At 39.3% G+C, this 27,157-nt stretch overlaps 1 protein-coding gene across 4 annotated transcripts in view; it reads left to right on the plus strand.

Moving 5' to 3' along the window:
* The window catches only part of RSRC1 (arginine and serine rich coiled-coil 1), a 144,981-nt gene that overhangs the window by 75,353 nt on the left and 42,471 nt on the right, over positions 1–27,157 (plus strand). For all 4 annotated transcript variants that reach the window (XM_080604990.1, XM_080604993.1, XM_080604992.1 and 1 more), the window contains one exon: positions 8,462–8,513. In XM_080604990.1, the coding sequence (XP_080461116.1) occupies positions 8,462–8,513 (52 nt within the window). The remainder of the gene's footprint in view (positions 1–8,461; positions 8,514–27,157) is intronic.

Raw genomic sequence — 27,157 nt, forward strand, 5'->3', positions numbered from 1 at the left:
TAAGAGCAATTTCTAATGTGTTAATTGAGAGATTTGTTTTCAAGAACCTGGATTTATCTGATATTATTTATACAGAGAGGCTAGGCGTTTGGTAATATCATCTACCAGAAATATAAAACTGTGATAAAAAATAAATGTAAAATTCATTATTAGAAGCTAAATATTAACAACCTTATTTTTTTTTTAAAGCAGGACGCATCCGTCCTATGTTTAATTTTGGGCTATCATTTTTCCTATAACACTTGGAAGGATTGTCTTCCTCGGTTTGAATTCAGCTCAAAGATTTGTAATCAGAATCATTTTCAAAGGGTACATTATAAAAATACATAAACTTGTACAATAATGACCGTGTAAAGAAGTTGGTGCAAAAATCTATTCTGTCAACTCTTCTATCCATGGACATGTTGATTTTTGTGTGTGTAATTGTTATTATATTTCATTGAGAATAGAAATACAACAAGATATTACAGACAGCTGCTAAATGAATGGGTAGGTGGTAATTTTTTAGCCATTAATGTGTGTGTGGATACAGTATTATTTATATTTTCCTCTCTCTTAAAGAATTCATGCAGACTTTACAACTGCCTGAGTTTGACATTTTCAGTAATTTTTTCTTTTTTTAAGAGACCTGGATCTGCCAATTTTTAAATCTTGTTTACAACTCTCTGTATTTCTTGTGCATAGTTAACCCATGTGCTGTATCCACTTCCAGTATGAAGGCCATTTTCCTTGCTTTTCATCAATAATCTTCACTGAAATTGATACGTTAACGTTTTACGGTCCTTTAAAGGAGCACTTGCTACTGCAATATGCAAAACGGTTTGAATACGGAATGAAAATCGCTGACATATGTTGGAGCTATATGTGGCTATTTGCCACAGACATTGGCTGCTGCCTTTGATTTTGTTCCAGTAAGCCATTGTTACTTATTTCTGAAATTTTCTTTTGGTAATATTCTGAAGAAAGCTGCATTTTTTCCTGACCACCTTGCATATAATGGTTCCCTGAAGATATTGTGGTAACCCGTGTCTCTCATGGAAAAAAAAAACCTAGTTAAGTGGGAGTGGATACAGGGAATGTGTGATTAAAGTTAACAAATCCAAACGCTTTAGTGACAATTATGTCCTGGATGAGAGATGGAAAAGGATTTTCCGAATCCTCTGCTCTTGAGATATGGCACATGTCAAAGTGCCTATTATGACTAGGGACAATATAATGTGTTTTCCCTTTTGATCTCAATTTTTTTAAGAAAATTCACTTGGACGAAAAGCATGTAGTCAAAACACTCCTTAACAGAAAATGCTAACATTCCATGAAGCTGCTCAGCAGCTGTAGAGCTGTGACTTTAGAGCTGTGCCAACAACCTTGTCTTTCCCCTCCGAAAGGCTCTGAATTTCAATGACTGGGCTATCTCATTGCCTTCTGTTGTCTTTCTGCCCCGATTTGGGTAGCTCGGCAGCCTTGGGGTACCAGCAGTGGACAGGGTGGTCTGTGCAGCTCGGGAAAGTTTTCCAGACCTTTCTGTCAGGGTACAGATGTTTCCTCCCAGCTCTGACTGGGAGAGCCTTCTTCCACGGACAGATCCTGCTTGATTATCTCCTCGGTGCAGTGGCTGTCTTGCTAGTTAAGCTGTACTTTTCATCATTAGTCATATTCTTCCTGTGGCCTTTACATACATTAAAGGCTAAAATGGCTTTTTTGGCTTCTTTTTTTTTTTTTTCCCGATAATGATTGCCCTTTCATAGTTAGTATGTTGCTTATGCTGGCTTTTTTTCCTTTCCTTTTTTTTTTTTTTTGCATGGAAGTGCCAAAAGCATCCGTGTGTTTGATGGACAGATATTGCTATTATCCCATGCTTTACATGATTTTTTCCACTTCTAATTCATGCACATCATGCTTTGATAATTGCGTAGGTCTGACAACATCTAAGATCAAGATTTTTGTTATGCTCAATTCTATTTCAGTAGTAACACGGAACATGTCAGTAATTTGCATTAGACTGTAACTAACGTGTGTTGATGAGAGGTCCATAAAAGAGTATAAAAATTCTTAGGAAACAGAATATGGGCAGTTTCTCAAGCTTACAATGTTTTCTGCTCCTCTTAGGCTACTTACCTAAAGTTTAAAAAACAAACAAGCAACCAAAAAGCAACATCAACAACAAACAAACAAACCAAACAAGCACCAGGTTTTTGCAATAAAAAAATTAGACTATTAGACTGCAAGCAGCCTGACAGTTTCCCAGATTTTTTTTTTCAGTTCCGTCCTATGTAATAGTAGGAGTGTAAAACCGCTCTGTCAATATAATACAAATTTGATGTGTTCCACTCTTAGCTGCTGATCATTTTCCTACAGCTAGCGCATCAGCTGGATAGTTGTAAAAACAAATCATCATTTCCCCATTGTATTTAACAGGAAGGTAGTTATGGGTAGGAGGCAAGCTGGGAAACACCGCCCTTGTTTGTGGAGTAAACGGCGTCGGTGCCATCTCGTGCTGGACTCACTTTCCCAATTTATCCTTTTTCCCAGTTTATCAAAAAATCATTTTTTTTTTTGGAGCAGGTAGATCTACATTAGGTCAGAACAGTGCTCCTGCCATAGCCTGTATCTGTGCATTACCGATTGATTGTATCAGAGAAGAAACTCCGGATCAGAAATACCATTTAGCATCCAGTCATTTCTGCTGATTAATGTCTGAAAATGCAGGGGTATAAATCAAGTAATGCTGGGCATGCTTGTTACATTTCTCTGTTACTAATTCATGTTGTGAATTCTTCTGTTGTTTTGTTTGTTTGTTTTAATGAGGAAAAAATGTTCCTCTGTCAGTTTTGAATTTGCCAACCTCAAATTCATTCTGTTTGCTCTGGCTTTTGTATGAAAAAGAAGACAGTTACAAGTTCTCAGTCTTTTTTAATTTTATTTCATTTTTTAATGTTGCATGCCCTTATGAGGTGTTCTGTAATACAAACAAGTTCTTCATTTTCACTTCCTTTGGTAATTATTATTTTTTTAATCTCCTAATGAGAAAGGGATGACTCAAAAGGAATGCCTCCATTCCTATGCTAAACAAACATGTCACATAATCTTTTTCATAATTTGATCAAACTCTATTTAAAAGATAGGCAGGGGTTAGGGTTCTTTGTTGCTCTCTCCCTGTTGAGTTAGATTTACTAGAATTGGGATGTATAATATTTCAGGTGAAGGCAGGCCACTGACTTACAGAATATATTAAAATGAAATTATACATCTATCCCCTTTGTTTAATTTTTTTCATTTCTTCCTTGTCTTTTCTCATTACTGATATACATTGAGGTCTCCTTTTAGCTGTCCACAATGATGCCTAAACTATCTTTTTCCTGAACTGATACTGCGCTTTGAGAACACAATAAGGCGAGTGAGAAGTTCTCTCCAGTCTGCATTACTCTGTATTTATCAGCATTACATTTTATGCTGTTCTGTGCTGCTGTTACCACTTGATCTGCTTAAGGCTTTCAGCCTCCTGTACCCCTAAATAATGCATTTACCTGTAGATGCAATAATGCCGTCATTCGGCGTCTCCCCAGGTCGCTGCTGAGGCTGCGAGCCCGGCCTACATTTTAATGTGGAACGGGAGTAATTGCTGGTGCTGTGAGACGTGGCCTGCTTGTTTTGTGCCTTGCTGACTGCTTTTCTCATGTAGCACTTTAATTAAAGCTTTTGGCACTTCAGCGAGAACATCAGCTTGTCTTTTTGAGCTAGCGTATGAGCGTATTTGAGGAGATTCGGTGGACTCATGAGGCAACGTTTGTCCGTGAAGGCGCCGTTTAGACAGCAGAGCAGTGTGGGGTTGTCCTCTTGCTCTGGGGGAGCCTCTCCTCTCTGCAGGACCCTCACAGAACGGTCACTGCCAACAAGTAGTCTTTGGAAGAGTTGCCTCAGCCTGGATGGTGCAGGTGCCCTCGGATCATGCCCACCCGCCCCTCTTCAGCCGGAGCTTCTGGTGGCCCAGCCTCCGCCGCCATTTCTCAGTCCAGAGCTCCCGTCTGCCAGCCCCATCTGGCACCAAAAAAAAACCCCACAACCCAACAACCACAAAACTTTGCAGTTTTGTATCACTGCAAAACAATTCTCTCCTTCATCCCAGCTAACCAAATCCTTGGGCGTTTTGCTCGGCTGAGTCCTGTCAGCTCAGTCCGCGAGCCCCGGCGTCCCGACGCGCCGCCTCCCGCTGCTCTGCCAGCCCCGTGCGTGGGCCCGCGCAAGTCGGCGAGCGCAGGTGAGGCTGCGTCTCCTGAACTGCTCGGAGAGCTGGTTAGCTTTGGTCAAAACCAGTCTTTGTCCTGAACCCTTCCTGTGGTTTTGAGTGAAAAGCAAAAATCAAGCTGAGAACGTGCAGCGGAATCACTTGATAAAGCCTCTAAAAGAGTCCCGGTTGCAGTGGTGCTGAGGTATTTCTGCTATACTCTGTCTTCCCAGCTTTCCTTTTTCTGGAATTCATTGCAACAGTTTACTGTAGGTTTTTGACTCGCTTTGTATCTAGTCTCAATTGTTTTGGATGGCCTACTCTTCCAACAGCTAGGGAACTTAAGTTTGGGTCTTTTTATTATTATTATTATTACACTTTTTTTGAGCTCTGCAGGTGTTGGGAATGACTAGAGGAATGTCCCCAGGAAAGTAACTGATGATCAGCTGGAGCAGAAATAAGACGATGGATTTGTGTTCAGCTTCCAGAGTCGTATATGGGCTTACTTAATTGGTGTTTATTTGCTGAGTCCTTTGGGTATTGTTTTGGTTTTTAAGCTGGAATCTTAGTACAATTGCAACGAGAGAAATTTAACTAGGGAAATGACATCTTGCTGAGGAGACCTATATTTAATACAAGTACAATTCATGTTCTATTTTAAGCTGCAACGAGTGCTTGCAGTAATATTGTTCCCAAAACCTGAGCAGGAACATTTGCCGCTGCTGCACTGGCAATTGGCCATGGGGCCGTGAGTCAGCTTCAGGAAGGAACCCGGACACCAATCTGTGCAAGACGTAACGCTGAGACGTTTCAACTGGCATGAACAAACTGGCTTACAAAGTTTGGGGGATCTGTGGCGTTGTATTTTTCTAACATCCAGACCAGAGGGCAGTTGTGGGCCTGTAGAAAATTATGCTTTTATCAGTAAGTGGAAAAAAAATTTTTAAATGATGAACTTGACTGGTTTCATTAAACAAATTTGATATCCTACGTCCCCTCTGCAAGTCTGTCGTTTAATTATAATTTCAGGCAGCACGTGTGGCTCGGGCAGCTAAGGGATGTCAATCACGCCTGCCGCGGAAGGCAGGCACTCGGGGGCTGTCGCTCCCGGCTGCTCGTGGGGCTGCAGAAGGCTTTAAGGCGGCAGGTTTTGTATTTACCGAGTGCAAAGATAAAACAGTTGTGTAAAATACATGCAAATTGATCCCTGTCACACTCGGGTTTGTTAGGCTTTCATAGACATGTTGTAAGATAGAAAAGTCAAGTCCTGTAGTACATTATACCTGACCGATATCATTAGTGATGGATAGGAGGGATGGAACAGAACCAGTTTTAGCACAGACAAACGTCAGTGACATTCCACGTGAAAACTCCATGTTCATAAAAATTAGGCAGGAGCACACCGCAACTCCGAACCTTTCGTCGTGGTTAACTGCTTGGCTCATGTGGTAGGGTAGTGTTGTCTGACACTGGCAAGAGCCACGTGCACTACTTAGCGATATTCACACTGTTCTCTAGTTCAAATGGAGGTTTGGACTCCTCTTTTTTTTTTTTTTTTTTAGACATTGGCAGTTTTTTTCTCAACTTTCCCAAGTGTAGTTTCACTTGACTACTGACCTCTCAGTTCAAAATTTATCACAAGTAGCAGGAAGATTTGTAAAAATAAAATCTAGTACCTGAATTGAAGCATTTGTTTCAAACTTATTAATTATCTCAGTAAAATAAAAACAGCTGAATTCCCCCTGAAATTGAACATTTTTGAAAGCAAAACATGACACCGATGGCATCTCTGGAGCTCCCATCAGGCACATCCCTTACTCCCTGTAGCTACTGCTAGCTAGCAACTTGTGTGGGTTTGTTTCCTTTGTTGTCAATTTTTTCTTTGTTTGAAACAATAAGAACCAAATTTAAAGTGCTGAGATCGTAGGGCAATTTTATTTTAAAAAATATATGCTATTTTTGAAAGCTCTACAAGTGTAACGCAGTAGATGTGCTGCAAAGGAATACAAATCAAAAAGGATGTGCTGCATCTTCCTAAAGTATCTTGCATTAAAAATTGAATACATATAATCAAATATTTGCTTGAAGTATTAGTAACAATTATGAGTCATGTGGGTGTGTTTGAACCTAACTTGTGAAATCTGTTTAGTAATGTAATGATACAAACTTTCTTAGAAATAGAAGTTCATGTTTTCCCGTCTCCTGCTTTTCCACTGGTTGGCTTTTTCATAGCAGCCAGAAGACGGGAAGCTGTTCAAAAGGAAACTGTTGTTGATGGAGAGCTTAAAAAAACAACAAGCAAATAAACCAAAAAGAAATCACACCATCCCCTATCTTCCTAATCTCCAAAGGTATCAGCCCAGTTCCGCAACGTAGTTTAGTCTGTGTAAGCTTCTGAGTGCCTTGTTCCTAGTTTGGCCTTAATCTGTACAGTTCTGTGTGCTGTCCCCGAGCTGACGTCCTCCCCTCCTTCCAGACAGCAACTGTGCGACCGCTTCATGAGCAGAGTTGGTGGCAATCCTAAAGCTTGTGCTAAACCTGTGTGTCATCCTCTTTTTGTCTTTGATGGCTGATGACATCAATTGTTTTCCCAGTGATCTCAGATATCTTTTTGTATTTTCCTGTATTTTTGGGAAAGCACGAAGGGTTGCTTTCCAGCTTGCATCAGACAGCACTCTGGTAGTTACTGCAAGAGGAAGAAAAGTGAAGATATTTTTACAATGAACTTCAAGCTTTTTCTAGCTGCCACCAAGAGTGGTGGTGAACACGAATGTAGCATTGGTATAGCAGTTATACTAAATTTTGCCCAACACCTAGGTTTGTGCAAACGGTTATTAACATTCTGAACTAAAACTTTTAGACCCCTGTAAACTGAAATCTGTGTCTTTGTTTATATTTTTTCAGTTTGCTGATGAATGTAACGTCTTTCATAGTGCATGCTAATGAAAGGAGCTGTCTATAAATTATTGTAGTAGGAATTGAATCGTGACTCTCTTAGCAAGAGTAGATGTAATGGTACCAAAACAACAAAAAAAAAAGGGGGGGGATGTTAGTGAATGAATAAGGAATAAACACCTAAAAAACAGGAAGCAGCTTTCTTGTGAGATTATGTATGAATGCGTATGCTTCTGCACAGTGTGAGATACTCAAACTAGAACCTTTGTAAACTTTCACACCTTCAAATTATGAATGACATTTCAGAATACTGGGCCACTTCACATGGACTGTATTTCATGGCAATACAACACCAATCCTTCCCTAATCTGTGATGTCAAACACGACGCAGTCTGAGATGTCTTTGGTTGCAAGAGGTTTTGAGAAAAGCCGGTGTCTGCTCAGGGCTATCGCTCTTACCTGTAGAGCGTCGTCGGCTGGGACAGTCAGAGCGAGGAGCTCTGCCCGACTGCCCTGACTGATGCTTGTGTCGGCAATGAGGTGAAACCTGAAAGGTGCCAACTTACGTTGGTTATCAGAAGAAATGTTCTGGTTCCAACGTCTGCCCAGAAGAGCTCTCAAAGCTGAAGGATGACGCCAGGAACTTCCCGCGTGCTTTGTTCTTTTTAGCGCAGAGCAAGAAACCTCCCAAACTTTTCAGATGCTTACAGAAATAATCAACTTCTGCACTCCGTGACAAATGTGGTTTATGTATAAATTTAACTGTGAAAACGTTTGAGTGGCTTCAAAATTAGAGGGATGGCAAGCGCATTGGACACAGTAAAACATCACTTGGAATAATTAGCATAGTGGGTACGCAGCCAACAATGTGCTCCTCAGCCCAACAGATGTGAAGAAATACCTTAAGGAAAGGAAAAAATCAAAACAGATAACAGAAGAAGTGTGAAAAACTCGCCATATTAATCATTTTAAGAGCAGATTTTGAGCGTGTTTGTACAGGCATGTATTTTCATGTGATGGGGTCACGGTGGCTGCCGGGGAGGAATCGCTCTCGCAGCCCTGGGTAAGGAGGTGGGTGCTCGGGCGCCGTTGGGCTGGCTGCTACGCTGCTGCTCGACCAGAACTGTGTTTGCTATTCAATTCTGAAAAGTTACCTGCTAGTTTCTAGCTCAGAAAGGCTTGGTACTTGTTCCCGTCTTGGAGTTCCTTGGATAGCGTGTGGCACTGGGTCACCTGCAGAGGCGAGGGCTCGCTGTTAGCGGTGGGAGATGCGTAGCCGGTAACGTGACCTCGCGTGTCGATTGTGCAAACAGTTGTGAAGATTTACAAATCCTCTCTTTTCAGACTCCTGCTGAACAGGCCAAAGCTAGATTACAGTTGGTTCTTGAGGCAGCTGGTAAGTCTTGCTATTATAAGTAAAATTATATTCTTCAAGTGTACATATTTCTTTTTTATAATACCAGACAAATGAAACCTATCAAGATAGAAATGTTACTGTTTTCTGTTTGGCAAAGGCTGAGTCCCTTTCTCCATAGCTCACTTCAGTTTCTGGTTAAGTTGCAACTGGTGTGCATCATCGTTGGCATTTACTTAAACTCCTCTAAGGAGATAAAGTAAGTGCTTTTTGTTGTCTGCTGTTGGAGAACCGGCACTCAGACTTCATGTGTTTGTCCTCTTGCTGCTGCTACCGAAACTCTAGTCTGTGTTTTGAAAAATTTGGTTTTGTTTCTTTAGTTTCTAGCATTGAACTAAATTGGACATATAAATACTTACATTTCTTTGTTTGAAGTGGTAGCAGAAATACTTTCCAAAAGGGTCAGATCAAGAGGCTGACCTCATATTAGTGCCCTCCAGAAAGAACTGTTCCTATTTTGTCTAGCACTAGTAGCAAGGAAGGCAAAATGCATGTCTCGGTAACTATTTGGAAGTTTTAATTCAATTCGAGATTGGAGGAATCCTGTAGCTTCGTGTCACGTTTAAAAATTCATGGAAACTCTTGTTCTATTGAACCAAAGGCTAGAAGATCAGTCCTTTTTTTTTTTTTAATCCCGCTTTTTTTGCAGATACTTATCTAAGTCCAAGGTAAGTCCAAGACATACTCGTTCCCAAATGAACAGGAGTTCCCTCTTTTATTTCTTTTTTTTTTTTGTTATTTGTTTTTTTTACACTGCTCTAGCACTGCTGTGTGTTTGGCCAGTGGGCTAATGTAGACTGAGGTTTGTTTTGCTCTTTGACGCCTTGCAAAAATCTCTACCTTGATGTGGAGATTTTGTCCTCCCTTCACCCGGTCTCCAAACAGTTATTTAGAACTTTATTTAGTTATTTTGATGCACTTACATGTGAAATTATTATCTGAGAACCTTACACTGTGGTGGGATCATGATGATTTATAAAGATACCTAAATATAACATACTGGATGTTCTTGAGGTACTTTCATTTGTCTTCAGATTATTAAAATAACAATTTAACTCTCTAATATGTTAGTCTGTGTTGAGGTTTGTCATGCTAATTTATTTCCGTATCTTAACGTTTCCCATTTTAATTTTCCTGTTAAAACTTTGTCAATTTTTCCACACAGAAAGGAAAACTTCCAGTATTTCATACACGTTGTAATAAATTCATGTTTGTCTTTAGTTCGGCTTCTGTCTGTCTCTGGTTTATAGATTCTTAATTTATAAACAGCGATTTCCAATACCATTCTTTATTTTTCCCCCTTACTGAAACCTCCTGCTTTAAGGAATACCATCTTTTCACTTTCCTGGATTTTTTTTCCAGAGAAATGCACCTAGCCCTTTATATTCTGTAGTTTCAAATGCGTTCATTGTTCTCCATAACTTTTAATAAACCTTTGAAGCATATAATTATAAAGTAGATGTGACAGCACTGACCTAAAAAAGCACAATTTGTTTATACTACTCACATCTGTCACACCTCATTTTTTAATTTAACACCTGGGAAATGTATAAAAGATACCTAGGAGTTGTATATCATCGTGACCTGGGTCCCAGAAATTTCCAGAAACACATAAAGGGCCTATGATATTTTTTAATTTAAATATTCACAATTGAAGTCGGAAATTTAGATTGAAGCTGCACACTGTTCATAAATAACTCGAGAGAGCTAATCTGTTTGTTTCTCTTACTATCCAAATTTTATAGGAAAAAAGTGTTTCCTGTCGTTTTTTAGGTGCTGGTAATCTTAAGCATTTATGAGATCATTCCCCCCTTCTTTTCCCGGTCCTGTATTCAGTCAATTAAATTGAATTTTTATTAAATTCGTTTAAGAGGATGAGCACGTTAATGCTGTTGTTTCAACGTCTTTATTGTATTTATTCATTGCAAAATGAGCACTTTTTTCACCTTTAAAGAAATAAAAGCAAGCAGTTGTTGGAGCATTACTGAACAGCTAATTGTGTTCTGTTGACTTTTCAGAGTTCAAAATCAACAGACTAATTGTTGTTGCTGTTGTAGCATGATCACTTAGCTGAATGTAATGGGAATTTTAATCCGTACTTTGGTAACGATGAACAAAGCCGCTGGTTGTGTACGTAGTGCTCAGTACAGAACACGTCCCAGACTTGTGAATTAACTTGTGGGATATCTGGCTGTCTTGTGATGGGAATTGCTCCATTCACACTAAGTGGGGGAAAAAATTGTGCCGTATCCAAAGTATATTATCTGTATTTTAAGGACTGTTCATAACATGCACTGTTTTCTATGGTTGCGATAGACAAAACAGTTTTACCTTCTGCAGTGCCTCAAAATTACCCCCAAGTGTTAGAGAAACTTTTGGGAAGGTCCCTGCGCTGTTCATCTCCACTGATGTGCTATAACGTTGGCATCTCCATTTCCCCTTTCCATGCCATTTCCATGCAAAAATATCCCGTCTCCCACACGAATGTAACATTTTCTTTTGTCATTGGTATTGAAATATATTTGCCCATTTCATTCTGAAGATTTCCACATATTACTGTGCTGTACAGTGCATATTACTGTACTGTACTTGGTTTACTTAGCAAATGGTTTTGGTTATTAATGTATTGGCAATGCCTTCAGATGAACATAACACAAATAGAGCAAACAGTACCTCCGCTGTGTAAGGTTACAAAGTATATTAAATGTTAATGTGCACAAATCGAAGCTAGCTTGTCTATAAAATACCAGTGTTTGTTGTAAGAGCAATCTGACTTCAAATTCAAGCTGATGGTAGGTTTTGCACTTTGCTTATAGCCTCTCCCAGCACTACATTTATCTAATATTTAAGTTTGTAGTTCCTATTCACCGTAGCCTCATGACATTTCAAATTTAATTTCTTTATTTTACAATCTAGGTTTCTATTTTGCTTAACCCCGTCAAATCGTCTAAATTCCAATGTATCCTTTGTCAATGCCACTTCTGTAGATTAAAACATTATATTAAAAAGAGAGAGAGACTGGGACATATCTGTTGTGTCCTAGTGGAGAAGCCAAGTTACTGTTCTGTCAGACTTTCATTTTGAAAAAAGAAATTGTTCGTAATGATACAGGTTTGCAATACGTCCCTATTGAACTGGAGAGCGCTAGGTGCAAAAGTTCATGGCCCATGTTTTGCTTTGTTTCTTGTTGTGTTTCAGTGAAGTATTTGCACGATAGGCTTGTCTTCTCAATCTGAAGATGTTTGTGTGTATAATTTTCTGCTTCACATCAACCTATTGACTTGCAAATTATGTGGCTTTATCCCTGTGGCTTTAAGCAAGAGAAAGAAGGTGGTATATTGAAATACACCAGTAATGTTATGGATTTACAGAATACAGGCTTTGAAAGTGGTTTTGGAATGCCAGCTTTACCAAGTCCTGTTCTAGTGCAATGGCCATGGTTTAAAAAAGTTAATTAAACATAATTGTATTCCCTTCACTCTTCACTACTCGCTTCATCACCAGCAATGCTTGATTTCAGGGAAGGCGAATGTCCAAGGGCCTCCTCCTCAGGCAAAACTCCATCAGGAATTGTAGATGTTCGGTATCTTGGGAAAATCTGCTTTTAGTGTCTTTAATATTCATCTAGGAAATATCAGCCAATTTCTCTGAAAGCCAAAAGACAGCAAATAGTAAACCAGACTCTTTTTAATAGAGGTTATTTTATTTTGCTGGTGCACTTTGGGGTCTTTCTGGTCTCTCGTTGCAGGAGAGTTGGTAAAATACAACAAATTCACCTGCATTTGGGATGGGAGGAGGGAAAGGCGGCCATCGTTACGTTCAGGTGATCTGCTGCTGTCAAGAAGTTTTGTCTCTGTCCTTTGTTTGTGGTGGCCTTGCTACACGCTTTGTTAAATTCCATTTTTCTTTGTTAGTGCAGACTGATTTCAGTATCTTTGTTCTCATTAAGCAGCATAACACTTGAAGACACTGAAGCACTCCACTTGAAATTTTAGGGCAACTGGTTCTTGATTTATAAAAACTGCCGTTGGTCTCGGCTATAAATGATATTTGCATGACTTTATTTTCTTATCCTTCTCAATATTTAGATACCAGAAAGCCTTTTTAGCATTGTCTAACAATATCACAGCAACTTGCCATGTTTGAGCAGATGTTAAGCAGGCAATAGTTGAATGTTAATTTTGAGAGGGTGGTATGTTTAAGCCTATCTGAAGTATGTTGCATGTGGGCCTTCCAGACTTAGCTACAATGCTTTGTCTCTTGGGAGAATTTTAAAGCTAAACCTCTTTCTTTTTGTCACTCTATATGGACTCTCTCAAGTCAGTATAAAGCAGATCATCCCTAGGCTAAAGCTCTTCAGCTTTTGTTATTGGGCTCTGTAGACCTGTAATTAGGCCTCCTGGCAGGCCTTGCAGGCCAGTTAATGGTCATATGGAGTTTCTATGAGGCAGACTGGCTTTGTATAAATCCTTCGTAGGAATACGTTTATGGGTCACTTCCTACCAGGACCGGGCTTTGTGCGGGTGCCCCGCGGGCTGACAGGGAGCAGGTTCCCTTGACCATGGCCAGCTCAGTTTGCGGCGCACAATCTACCCGGCTAATCCCCAGTGTAAACAGAGGATTTAGCCGAGCTTCTGTCACTTACAGTTGCCAAACCACTTGGGTGTCTGTGATTCCTTTCCCAGACTTCATTACTGAGAGACAGAGAAGCACAGAAGATTTGAGCTTGTTTTGGTATTAAGCATTTGCTTGCGCATATCACGAATATTAAGAAAAAAGTTTCCCATACGCTGAATCCTGCCTTACTAACACTGATAAGCTTATTAGCAAACCTACAAAACCTTACAGCCAGCTAATTTGTGCCAGAAGTTGTTGTATGGCAACCGCGTTTTCACATAAAGATTAAAATATGGATGAATATTCCAAAATGTAAATATATTGAGATGAACTAGCATGTGGACGTTTCGAGCTAACAATCTTACTGCTTTTACCAAAGGAGTCTGAAAACTTTTCTTCGGCGACATGGAGAAATTTCTTATTCTCCATATAAAGATGATTACAAAAGGCAATTGATCTGGATTTTCAAAGGTCTAGAGTTGAAATAAGTGACTGATCTGTTTTGGGAATCTGCATTTCAATCTATGGCTGAAAGAGCATTCAAGAAGGGCATTTTTGTGCAAAGAATTCTTGATAGAGTTTATTTAAAGGAAACTTCAGCATTGAGAGACTAATATGACATTAGCAATATGTGGTAAAAAATGATGAATAGAAATAAGCATTTAATATTTATCAGATCTGTTTGGCAGCAGTTCTGGATATTGGGTATTTAACTCATTATCTTTGAATTATACTATCAGATCGCTCCCTTTAATTTTGTACCATGCATCTTTATTGCATTTTACATATTCCATTATTTTCTCTGTAAGGAATATAACAAGTACTTTGGCTTTTGCTGTTGTAAAAATGCAAGCGTTTTATAGTACTAACTGCATTTTTATTTTTTACCTACCTATTATATTACATTTTATTAGGAAGAAAAATCCTAATTTGCACTCGTAGTGCATGATAAATAAATAGTCCAATATTCTCTACTCTGTGGTATCAAAATGGCTCATAACAGATGTGGCTGAAAGGACCACATACGTAGACTGTATGATTTTAGTCTGGTGGAACTAATAGGATCACTTGCTACTTTATAGATTCTTGCTTTTCTTTTACTTTAATAAAAACTGTTTAGTTAAATAGGATGGCTTCTATTTTGCTCTTTTCTTGCTATGCAAAGTAGTAAGGCAGGCAGGTGGCAACAAGTATGAAACTTTTATTTTACTGGTATTTATTTTTAAACACCAAATATATAAAATGTTTATGGATTTTTAGATTATGGTTTTCTTATTTTTGATTTTGCTGTTTGTGAACTTTCCATTGAAAACTTGATGTCTTTAGCTTGGAATTGTAATTATGCAAACAACTTTAGAAGGATGGATAACATTTGTTGGTATATATGGACAAAGGACAAAATAGCACATACAATATTTTACCTGTCTCATGGAAGATTCAAAAATAACTTCCAAAATAATCTTTTATCTAGAAATTATAAGAATTTGAAATTATAACAATATTAAGTTGCTGAAAATTGACAAAGATTAATATAGTTATTATGTGGATGTGCTCAGTTTGACTTGATAGCAAACGCTAATTTCTATCAGTATCCGTGGTTTTAAGCAGCATCTATCAACACTTTGAATAACTGGTTCTTCTTTCTGATCATATAAAAATCTCAATTCCATGAGCAAAGCTGTCCCATTGAACGACTTTTTTGGCACTATCACACCTATTGATTCAAGGTGCTAAAGGTTTTTTTTGAAGGTGTTTTAACAACATTACTGACCCCAAGCTAAGGAGAATTTGAATAAATATGAACATTTCTAGAGAAAAACCAGAAGCAAGCAAGCGCGAGCAGGCCAGTGCCAGGGCTGGCCGCCTCTCCTGCCGGGATTCCAGCGCGCACGAAGCCACAGCCACCCGCACAGGGGATGCGTGGAGCTGCAGCACATCAGCGCGTCCTGGGACCAGCCTGTCCCCATCCCCCTCGGCCAGCTCTCAACAAACACTTGCAGTGGACGGCCGTCCGCTCCTGTGCTCCACTTAGGCTCTCCGGCAGAGGATCTGGAGCCTGAGTTTTGTTACACTGCAGGTTAGAAAATAGCATGTAGCAATTGTGGAAGATTAAGTTTGTATTATGGTCTTCCACAGAGGACAAGCTATTAAAACATTGAAGATACAAATGAAGTGGATTAAAAGAAAATTTTGGTTGGAATTCACTACTGCAAGGTTGGAAGCTCACTACTGCAAGGTTGTCCTGAGGAGGCCAGAAATCTTTTCATGTGATGAAATCTTTTCATTCAGATACCCATCTGAGGAGAAGCTGTCGTTCCCATTGCTGCCGTGGTTTCAACTGCAAGTATTAATTAATTGTAGCCGCCAGAAGTTGCCAGGGTTTTTTTTCTTCCTTAATTTCCTGTCATTTAAATACTCTTTCCATGTTTATCTCTTCTCTTTATGGCCGAGGTTTGGTCAGGAATAGAATTCTTGAAAACTAGGTAATTTAGGAAAATCATCTGGTTATGGAGTTGGTGGCCCCAGTTTGTAGGTCCGCTGCTGACCCAACTCAGGCAGCAGGTTTCCAAGTGTCAAAACTCATTTAGTTGTCAACAGCAGCAGAACGAGCACTTGGGGAGAACCTGAGTGATACAGAAGTGTCCAGAATGAAGCGTTCTTCCCAAAAATCTACCTGAAATAGGAGTTTTAGAGAAAAGAAAGAAAACATTCTGTATTCATTACGATGGACGAGCTTTGAATCCGTGTCAGGTGCCTTCCTGGCTTGATTGTGGCTCTTCCCATTACACCGAGGGATTTCCAGAGCCCCCAGGACTGAGGAGAAGACAAGCCTGATTAATATTTATCATACCAAGCTGGCAAATTAGCGTTGGCTTTTGAAGTGGCCTTGTTTCTCGGCTGAACTTCCCATCGTGTAGCCGGTTCCTTCAGACAGTTTCCCCGTTCTTGGTGCGGGAGCAGCGGTGGTGCTGGGGAGAGCCCTCGGTGCTCGGGTGCTGCACGGCCCCGCTGCGTCCTCAGGCCCCGCTGCTCCCGAGCCCGTCTTTTCGAGGAGGATTCCTTGAGGGGACTGCGCTTCACCTAACGGCTGTTGGCCGTAAAGCAGGTTGCTGTATTTTAGGTAATTGCTCTGGTTTACTGCCGTTTATGATACCGCGCTATTAATCAGGCGTAGTGATTAACGCTTGTGATGGAGGACGCACCAAGTCTAGACACTTAACTTTCATCCCTACAAGGATGTATGTTTTTTAATTTATTCAGTTTATGATTTTAGAGTCCCTATCAGAGCATTTCAGGTCTAATCCCATATGTAGTCTTGTGTTAGTCCCAAAACAGCGGAAAAACTAAAGGGCGGTTGATATCTGGAAGTAAAAATTAAACATACCTCTTTTCCACCAGGAGATCCTAGTCTAAGAAGAGCTGAATTAGCATATTGTAATACAGACAGCCTCTCGCTTGGAGTCAAGCCAGTACTATATTTAATAATTAAAAGGGAGTTTAGTAAATAAATCTTAAAAATCAAGAAAATATATATGTTAGAATGAAATTGTGATACCTAATTTTTACGTTGTGTGTTTTATGAGAATTGCAGTTCGTTTCAGACTGATTTCCACCAAGACACACAAAGTACTTAACCTCACCTGGTCAGTCTGTGCCAACGAGCTTTACAGCCAGGCCCGAGTGCTTATACAGCTGGACATTAAATACATTTATTCATATGTTACTTGCTCCCAATTTGTTGGCAAAGCTTCATAATCTCACTAGGGTAGTAAAAAAAAAAATAATACTTTCTGATTGCTAAGCTACAACTATATAATTAAGAGTCATTAATCCAAGTAATTATTTTTTAAAACATATTAATGGTTTTGTCCTTATGGAGTATGTGATTTTTGAAGTGCAGCTGTTTTGTGTCACTGGTGAGCAGAGTAAACACTGGTTTAATCAAGAATTGCTCCAACTTCATTTTCGTGATTGCTGAAAAATATGGGGTTTTAATTCAATTTGGGTGGAGAATAAAATGTGTTTGAAACAAAGTAATTCACTTTTGCAAGTTATAGTACAGTTGCGTTGGTGTATAAAAGCCATTCATTTCCTGAACTGATTTTAGGTTCTTACAAGAGATAAAAAGAATGCTTTGAACCACTTTTGTAGAATAATTTTCAGTGTCTATTTTTTTCCAGTTTAAGAAGCCAATGAGTTGTTGCTAAAGTGTACCCTAAAAAAAAGACTGAGTGCAGTATTGGTGCCTTGGTATATGTAAGTAGGGGTGTCACAATGTGAAACAGAGCCTATAAGTAATTTTTGCTGTAACTTTACTGGTTAGTGAACGTTTATTACCTTTAGAAATACACCTAAAGCTGTTAGAATTTCTGGTTTTTGTTACTTTTTAATCTGAGACCTGTTTCTTGTGCTACCAAGAAACAGAAGTATCTCAGGCCTACATTATAACTAATGGGTTTTCAGTAACGCAGCATATGGTATACATGATTTTGATGCAAATATGTGTGCTAATTATGTGCAGATGAATCTAGCAGTCCTGCTATTGATCTTAAGTCAAAGACAATTTTTCAGTTAGCTTAAGTTTTATATCAATTCATATTTAGCAACTTTGCCCAGTAATTTAATTATACACTGTTTTGGCTGCAGAAACCGTATGTGGTTGTGCAGCAATTTTCTGTTTAAACACGCCTTTTGGGAAATGTTATGTCTTAACGCTGATAGCACAATGTATATTTCTCATATTTTGCACGATCTGTGGTGCCATCTTCTCCATGTAGGTGCCTGCTTTTGTCTGTGGTCATTAAAGTGTTAGCCAAATGTGAGCCCCTAAGATACGTTCTGACAGGACACCCTGTAAATCATTGGATATTTACCACCCTTCAGTTCAATTTTCCTACGTGTGCAACTGGAGAGTGTTTGGCTGGATTTCATGGCACGTGTACCCAGAAGAGGGTTTTACAGTGCTCGATCTGCTCGGCGACACTGTCTCTTGCTGGTGGGTGTGAACTGTGCCTAAATGTTTAGGGCTTCTCCGTCTAATTTCCTGCTGTGAAGTTTGCCAGGGCCTGTCATTCAGCTTGCTGAAGGGAGAAATAAGAGGAAGAGAGACAAAATGTCCTTGTTCTTTCTCACTGTGATGAAGGTGCTTCCTGCAGGTTTCTGGGTGTGGAGGTAATTGTAGGTGGCGTTGCTCTCTCATCCTCCAGCTTGCATTTCCAAGGCACCGATAACTTAACAGATAAATGCATTTGTCTATTGTGTAAATAGATACAAATAAATCCATTAATGGATCTTAGATCACAGTGCCCTTTTGAGGCCAGACGACCGTTTCAAAGAGTTTCAATGACTTGCAATGATCACAGGCACTCTGTTAGGCATGAAGCCGCTCTCCACAACTTGGAAACTAGTGCATGGCCATGGCATCTTATTTCCTCGTTAGCTCCATGACTGTGGTGCAACCCCAGGGGCTGGGACTGGCCGAGCACAGGCAGGAGCTGCGGGATTGCTCTTGCGGCATCTTGGGGACGAGGTGAGATGCAGTGATGGTGGGCATGGCTGGAGGCGGTGGTGACTTTGGCTGGACAGCAGGCGGGTCGAATTGAATGTGGCGTCCTTAATTACGTTACTGATGGCTCCTCCTCGGTAAAACCCAAATTCTTCCCCCCAAAAAAATCTGAAAAACTTTTGTTCTTCTGCACAGTAACAAAATGCAAAAGTATTCTTGAGTGGTATCAGCTTGCAGAAATACAGGCTGAGTTTAAAAATCTTAAATCCTGGAAAATAGAGCAGGAATTTGTGAATCTTAGTAGCCACGGGTCCACAGGGCTTCTTCCCTTAGTTCGGCATCAGTTCTGCTATCTAAGCTCACTTCCCTACTTGTTGGAGAGGGGTACTAAACTGCATGAATTTCTTGAAACGTTTCATGGAAAGTGGAAATCAAAACCCGCTCTTTTTGTGCTTTTCACATTCATCCTTTCAGGAAAATCTGAAAAACACGCATGTTGCTCTCAATTCAGAAGTTCAGTCGTCCAGCACTTGAAGACCTTGTTTCATGCCTCCGTGATCTTCTTATAAATCATCTATATTAATTTTTTCACTTGAATCAAGCATGGTATTTAATGTGGGTAATAAAATCCTTGTTTTACAGTTACTGAAAGAATATTTATCACAGCTTTATTAAATATGGAGAAGTAAGTGTGCCATTTTTTCCAAGTGCTTTCGTTTGCTCATGTTTTCTTTGTTGACCCAAATGAATGAAATTAGAACAAACAATCTCTGAGTCATTTGTAATCAAGACCTGATTAATGGAGTTTGGTTTCATAGCCATTATTCATTCAAGAACACCTGATATCTTTCCCATAAACAAATTGTGTTTGTCCAAATTAAGAAATTAAATGAAGCATTTGATGAGTTTATGATTGACCCTTCTAACTCCGAGCCCATTAGTCAATGTCGTTATCATACAAAACTGTTTGACTAATGTGCTGTCTAAAGAAGCATGTGGATTTATTATGATTTCTGATTAATGCATGCTGCAAGCCAAACTACTAGATTGTAATAATTTTTTGATTTTCATTTTAGCGGTCGCTGAAGATTTTCATCTGAGATGAAATGCATTTGTGTCCCATTAGATTTAGAGATGATTACGAGGCGTCGACTGAATAAATCTTAAAATATAGTAGTGGAAGTTTTAGAAAGATTTTTTTTTTCCCCAGTGGTGCAGTTGTGTTAGACTTTTTATAAGGATGACCACCTATTATTTAATAGACACTTTTGTGTGATTTAGAAGAAATTCTTATACTTATGATACTGCCAGTAAGAATTTCTATAAAAACAGGCATTACTGTTTTCCTTTTGTATTGTTCATACTTTTGGTATATGAAATTTTAATACTGCTATTTAAAAAAAAAAATCATGGATGTTTGATTATTCTGGTTATTTTGAAAGGATTTTTTGTAATATTGAGAATGAGAATGTTCATGAAAAGTAGATTTTAAGATAAACTTTTAAAATAACGAAGATAGCTTTGTTTCAAAATGCCACAAATACTGTTGTTCAGAGAGTTTTTTCAGTTTTAGCTATCTAAAAAAATGTGCTTTTCTCGTTTACTTTAAAAAAAAGGAATTAATATGTGCTCTGTATAAAAGGGTATCTGATAAAATTAGGTAGAAGCAGTATTCCCTTCATTTGTTGGAAAATTGATATCTTCAACGATCCCTGCTTTTTCAGTATCTTGACAAACTATTGGTTTTCAAAAATGTGATGTTATAAAAATGCAGTCTTTGAGGACAAAATTGATTTCTGTTCTCAGTAGACAATTTTTTTTATCTTGAAATATAAAAAGTATGTAGCATGTCTGTTTCAAGCGGTAATTCTCTTTCTGGTTTGTTTGGCTATTCTGGAGTACAACCAGTGACTTACTGGTGTTTTACTTCATTGCTGGGCCATCGTTTTGGCTCGCTTCATTTGGCCAAGCGAAGGAAAGTCATGTTATATGAACTATAACTATGGGTTATGAATTCATAATTCACGGCTAATGCTGCTTGCATTCGGTGGATGCTGCTACCTGTAGATATCAGAACTTATGCTTTCAAATGGAAAAGCATGCAAATACGTTAGAGGGGTGGGGAAAAGAAAGAAAAAGTGGGCATAAACATTCTTATTTTCCAGAAGAAATAATATATCTCTTTGTTTAGACATGTGGTATTGCTTCCATACAGCCAAGTTAGGCAGTAAAATTCCTAATCGCACCAAGCTGATATCAGAAGTTAGAACCAGAACCAACTTAGAACGGTGTAGGGGCGCTGCTGTGTTTTGTCTGCAGTACAGTATTATTGCCTGTCCTGGCAGTGAAACACTTCACCTTCTAACAGCATCCTATTTTCATTCAAAATAATTGTTTTAAAGTCTGAATGCATTTCCAGTCTCTCAGCTACTTCAAGAAGTATATTATATGTATTAATTTTATCTAAAGACAAACGAGTATTTTCCCTTTGCAGAAAAGAAAGTACCTCCCAGCTAGAAGCCTTGCATACTCTACTCTGAAAGCTTCATATAATAATCATTAGAGTGTACTCAGAGAGTTTATTCAAAAAAATCACCCAAATATGTGATGAATAAACTTACATTAACTGCCTAGAGCTATATTTGCCTGTAGCATTTAAAACTCCTAATTCCTCGTCTGGCGTTGAGCTGTGTAGGGAGACCTGAACAAGCACCAGCAATCTTCTTTTGATCCTAAACCAAAGAACGTGAAAGGGAGAGAGCGACTGAGAAGTGAATGAGAGCATCGCCCTGGATGCTTTTTAAGAACAGTTAAAACCAAATAAGATGGTAAATAATTATAAAGGCCTAATAATGAAGGTGGTAAAGCTGGTGTTTATTCTTTACTTGAGCAGTGGATTGGCAAATGTAAGCCGTATGTATGTATACACACACACATGCCTTCTGTAGTCTTTTTCAAAAAGAAAAGCTAGGCTTTCATTTAACAGTCTTCCAAATACGAATCAATATGCAAAAGCAAGAAAAGTTCATACTGAATTAAATTTGCAGACAATGATTTCAGCCATGTTGCCACAAGCCTAATGAAGAATTGCACTGTGATACATGGGAAAGGGCAAAGCGGTGTTTTTGTTAAATGGCAAGAATAACGAAAACTTGTGTCCTTTGCTGTATCACTTGTATTGATTACCCTGGCAAGAAAAAAACGTTTCGAAACTCAGCTAACTTGAACAATCAAATTATATGCTTCTCTGTCAGATCTTCCCATTAGTCCTCTTCCTATGGCTGTTCCGCATGGCTACCGTGTAATTTATTATTGAAGGTTTCTGGGCAGACTTCTTTGTTTAAGCCGTCGTGTATCCCTTTATGTTGTTAAAATACCCACTGCAACAATTTAATCAGGGTGTTGTCTTAAAGGTTTGAGTATTGCAAGCTGTTGATCTCAAGCCCTGGGAGAGCTCTCAGAGAAACGTTGCTGATTTTGTACCGGGGCCTATTTGAGCAAGGTGACATCGGAACTCCGCTGCCATCAGCTCAGGGCGAGAAAACCCGAAGGGAAGACTCGGGCACAGATTTCTCAGTTCTTTATTGAAACAAGGGTTGCTCACGTTTACATTGGAAGAAAACGGGAATGTGTAGCCCCGAACTGTTCCCGCACGAGCTGTGCGGCTGAGCGCTGGGCTCCACAGCAGTCACCGCGTCTGGTTGGTGTAGGTTAAACGGGTGGCAGTCTTGTTCTCGGGCATTTATGAAACAGAGGGGACAGGCAGTGATATCTGTGTTTGCCCACATTGTCACAGTTTTTAATAAAAAGAACTTGCACTGAAAATTGACAATAGTTGGACCTGCGCCTAATAGCTTACTTAACTGAAAATGCGGTGCTGGAAGCGGTGTTCGTGACGGCGTCTCTAGTCAGTGGTGTGTCAGTATGAAAACATCAGGTGCGACCAGTTGTGTTTTGGAGGCACGCGGCAGAACTGCGTGGAGATTGTTTCTGTTCTCCCTGTGACGTGCCCGTCTGCAGCCCTGGCGTTGTCCCGCGCGGAGCAGGAGCCGTCCCTGCTGGGGATGTTTCCAAGTTTCTGCTGCAGCGTGCCTGTAGTTTTTAAAGGCTTATTAGGCTTACTGACTGCGTTTATTTCTAGCATTTTAATGGAGGTAAATGTACTTTTGTGAATAAAGCCGCCACACGCGCCCTTTCCCTGCGGCCGGGGCAGGCGTTGCCATTTCAACCATTCCCGGTCGCCCCGGCTGGCTGCACCTCGTCTGTGCCTGTAAGCTGTACGTTACTGACATTTTATTCAGCCTAGGAACAGATGATAAAATGAGCTGTGCTCTTCAGCAGATAAATTTACAGTATTCAGCTGTTTGTAAGTGATTATGCAGGGCTGCAACAAAATAAAGCCTAAAGCATCATATTAGCTGTGCTGTTTATATGGGTGCTAATACACTTTGAATAAAACCCTCAATTACTAAGCACTTTTGAGTCCTGACAAGACAGTCCCATGACGTTAATGGTATCTTTATAACCTTTTTAACTTCTTGTTTCTCTGACAGAGCACTACAATAACAGCAATGGGTTTGCCCTTGGCAAGCAAAAACTCATTTTGAGAGGATAATAAGTATTTACTATTTAGATAGCTGGCAATAAAATTTCTCTGAATGAGATTTTCCTGAGAAAATACAAACTGATTAAATTACTTTCTTTAATGGACTGGTGAAGCATGTAATAATAGTTTGTCGAAGCAGCAAGTCTAATGTTTAGCTTTTTTTTTTTTGGTGAAAACACAGTGGGTTTTTCTTCCAAGTAGAAATTTTCATTGGAAAACGTATGGCAACCTTTCCACGCAAGTCACGAGATATTTTTTCATCTTACAAATGCATAATAAACTCAAGTGTTGGCAGCCAGCTCCAAAGAGTTACAAGAATCCCTAAATACTCTCAGAGAGTTACTGTCATGTAGCAGCCGGGTATGTGCAGAAACATGCAGTGCGATGGCAGCTTCTCTCTTAAAAATACCGTGCGGCAACTCGAAGTACAACTTTTTGTAGGAGAGGGCAGGTGTGACGGCTGGGCGCCTTCCAGCAGAAGGCCATTTCCCAGGTGATGTGGAATATTTGTGAGATTAAGAAAAAAGGTCCTTTGACGAACTTGTACTACAACACAGTCAGATATTTAAACTGGTTGGGTTTATGGCATTTCTAAATAATGTCATATTAGATGAAGTCAGAAGAGAAACAGCAGAAAGATTACACTGAAAGAGCAGGTTTTACAGATCCCTCCGTGTCTGAGGAAAACGTGTACTTGTAGAACTGATTTGCAAACATTTACCCACATTTCTAACCAAACTGGGCTGGCTAACACTGTACGTTAAATAGGTAAGATTATTCCGATTCATATATTGAGCAGTTTTTCTTTTCAAGTCTGTACAAATGATGGATCTTAGAGCTCACGAGGACCAGGATGCATCTGCTCAGTACTAATTTAGGAAATACGTAACGGTGTGTATATGCATGCAAGACCACACCGCTTTCCATATTTTCATTGTCAGTCGGAGAATTTCATCTTGTCACTATAATAAAATTTATTGAAATTGGATCCAGAGTGTCACGCGCTTACGTTAAATATTCCTGAATATGCATGTGCTACAAACGCTGATTGCAGGCTTTCATTTTCTCTCAAACCCCTGGCGCTGCAGTGCATTTTTTTCCTGGCATTTTGTAATTCTAGAAAATCTGTATTCTTGGCATTGGGAAGTACCGGGGTACCACCTGACAGTAGTAGCATAGCACTGGAGTAAGAGGATAATATTTCTTTTCCTTTTCTAATTTAAACATCAGTCACTATATGGAGCTGCCGCGATGTTGCAAACAAATTCATAAGCTGTACTATATTTGATTTTAAAAAAAGAAAAACAACACTTTAGCTTTCTCCAGCTCAATAACTCCCTTGAAATGTGTTTTTGTTCAGTGTAGCTCATACAGTACTGCATAGGTTTATAAATTGAAATCTCACTTTTTTTGGACGTAGCAGCCCGGGTGAGTGATGGCTGTATCTATTTGCCATAAAATTTTAATTATGGTATAGTTATGAATCATTGCTCCTGCTTTTTAAAGTGTTAAAATATTAGAGCTTTGTTATTTATTAAGCTTGTGAGGATAGAGGAAGAAAACAGAAGAGATTTTGAGGCAGTACGGGCTGGATCCTGACCTGAGATGTTTCCTTCGTGCACCCGCAGAAAGTCGAGGTGCCGCCTCGGAGCTGGTTTGACAGACAGACAGACAGCACCTGCCCTCGCTGACAATCCAGCACAGGTACTGAGGCCCCCCTCCTACAAAGACTGACAAATATTATTAATTTCATTGCTTTAATAATCCTGTGGGTTTTCAATACAATGCTTTACAATCTTGATGTCTTTAGGGACTCAGGCTTTAGCAACTGCCGTCAAAGGAATGGAGGAGCAGCCCTCTGCCTTTGTCCCCTCAAGGTACAAGCATGGAAATAAGCACGAGTTCACAGATCAATACCAAATTGAATATTAAAAAAAAAAAAAAGACATAAAACAACCAGACTTTTGCAGGACTGTCAATATCAGGCGCAGTTAATGTAAAATTGTATGTGTTACCAGAGTTTCAGATGTTAATGACTACAGCATCAGCATATTTAAACGCAAAAACTCCTATAGCACCATGAAAACACTTGATATTTCCCATTTTTTTAAATCATTCAGGCTGTAAACGCATGCAATTTCACCTCATGTATTTGGCACGTGCAGGCATTACTTTAAATGCCTCCCGCTTTGAATTTTTGTTTTTCAAAATGAGATTCTCCCTTTCACTTGGGAGCCTTACTGTCATGGGCAGGGCTCTTACACCGAAAGAAAGTAACAGATTGAAGTGGTTTCAGGGCTTTAATCCCTTGGTAAATTAGCCAGCAGGCTTGCCTTTTCATGGATGTGCTAAACAACAGGTTGATGCCATTTGGGCATTAGCAACGAGAACCACCTGAGGGAATAGGAAATGAATAAGGAGAGATGTAGCACGGGGGGACAGCGTGCCTATTAGTGCCGCTCCTACTTCTGCCAGAGAGAAGTGATAACGCTAAATGAGTTTTTAAAAGACAAAGTTGGGGGATTATACAGTCATTTATGATTTGATTAATGTGTAATTGATCCTGGTAATAGCAAGCATCCAGGCGGTGCTGTAAACTCAAAGGAAAAACAAAACAAAATCTCATCTTTTTTTACTATGAGTCATGAGTATTTTCTCATTTTCCTTCATCTCGTGTAGGAAATTTATATATGAGAGTTTATGCAATATGCAGATATTCAGATTTGAGTATTTTTAGTCAGTAGTTAAGGAAAAGCAACTTTGTCAAAATAAATATTTTATTATGCTTATACCATAAGTTTGTATCAAAATAGGTCTAAAATCTAAAAATGACTTCACTATTTATTTAAGCTTGTTTTTGTCTTTTTTTTTTTTAGACTTGGTAAAAAAAAAGGGTGTGTGCTGTTGTTTATGACTATTTTATTTAGCTGGTAACGTAACAGATAATGGTACTCTAATGAAGGAAAATATTAATTTTTTTGTGCTTGCTGGAGTAAGAAATCAATAATACTGTAAGGAAATATAACACAGAGAACGCTGATGGAAGATTAAAAATGTTAAAACTTCCTGTTAGCCTCCAAGTCCCTCCTTTAGAGCTTTTAATTTTCTATTTAGAAGGGGGGTTTAGGGATCAATATGAAGATCTGTTGATAATATTATATTTAATTAGAGTAATCAAAAACCATGCTTAGAGCATGACACCTGCCAGGGAGAGCTTCAAAACCACAGTAAGCTGCGTGCGTTGGTATAGTTTCTGTGTTTGTCCATGGGCACTAATCTAGGAAGAGTCCCAAATGGGGTAGCTGCTCAGCTATTTCATCGACTTTGATCTGGTTTGGGGGGCAGTTTATTCTCCCATAATGCCATTGATCAATGATTTCCTTTCAGCAGTGATGTAATTAAAGAGCTTTAGTCAGCTTGTGCTGTGTTGTCTTGAAATTTATTATTCTGGAGATTTAAAGAAGATCGATAGGGTGCAATGGCCCGGTGTTTAGAGCAGAACTGGAGGACCCTCGGAGAGAAGGAGGCATGCGTGAAGCACGGCTCCAGGACACAGGCAAGATGTTTACCTGGGACCTTGAGCTGACCTATGCACAGCACATCCTCTCTAACCAGTAGCGTTTTACTACCTATTTTTACTGTGTAGACTGGAAACTCATCTGTCCTGGTTACTATTGATCTTAGCTTGTTCAAAAGAGCTGAAATCAAGTACTGTAAGAAAACAGTAGCTAGAGCAGATATGTGTATTTTTTCAGAGAGATTTATTGCTCTGGTGGCAAAGTATGTCCACTATTTTAAAAATAATCTTAGAATGATATCTTTAAAAGTCATAGAGTTATCCTGAAAACAAGGTAAGATTTCTTTCCGAAATGTAAATGTGATCTAGAAGAGAAACAC

The sequence above is a fragment of the Anser brachyrhynchus genome (genome assembly GCF_964034855.1).
Source record: "Anser brachyrhynchus genome assembly, chromosome: 9".
Lineage (NCBI taxonomy): Eukaryota > Metazoa > Chordata > Aves > Anseriformes > Anatidae > Anser > Anser brachyrhynchus.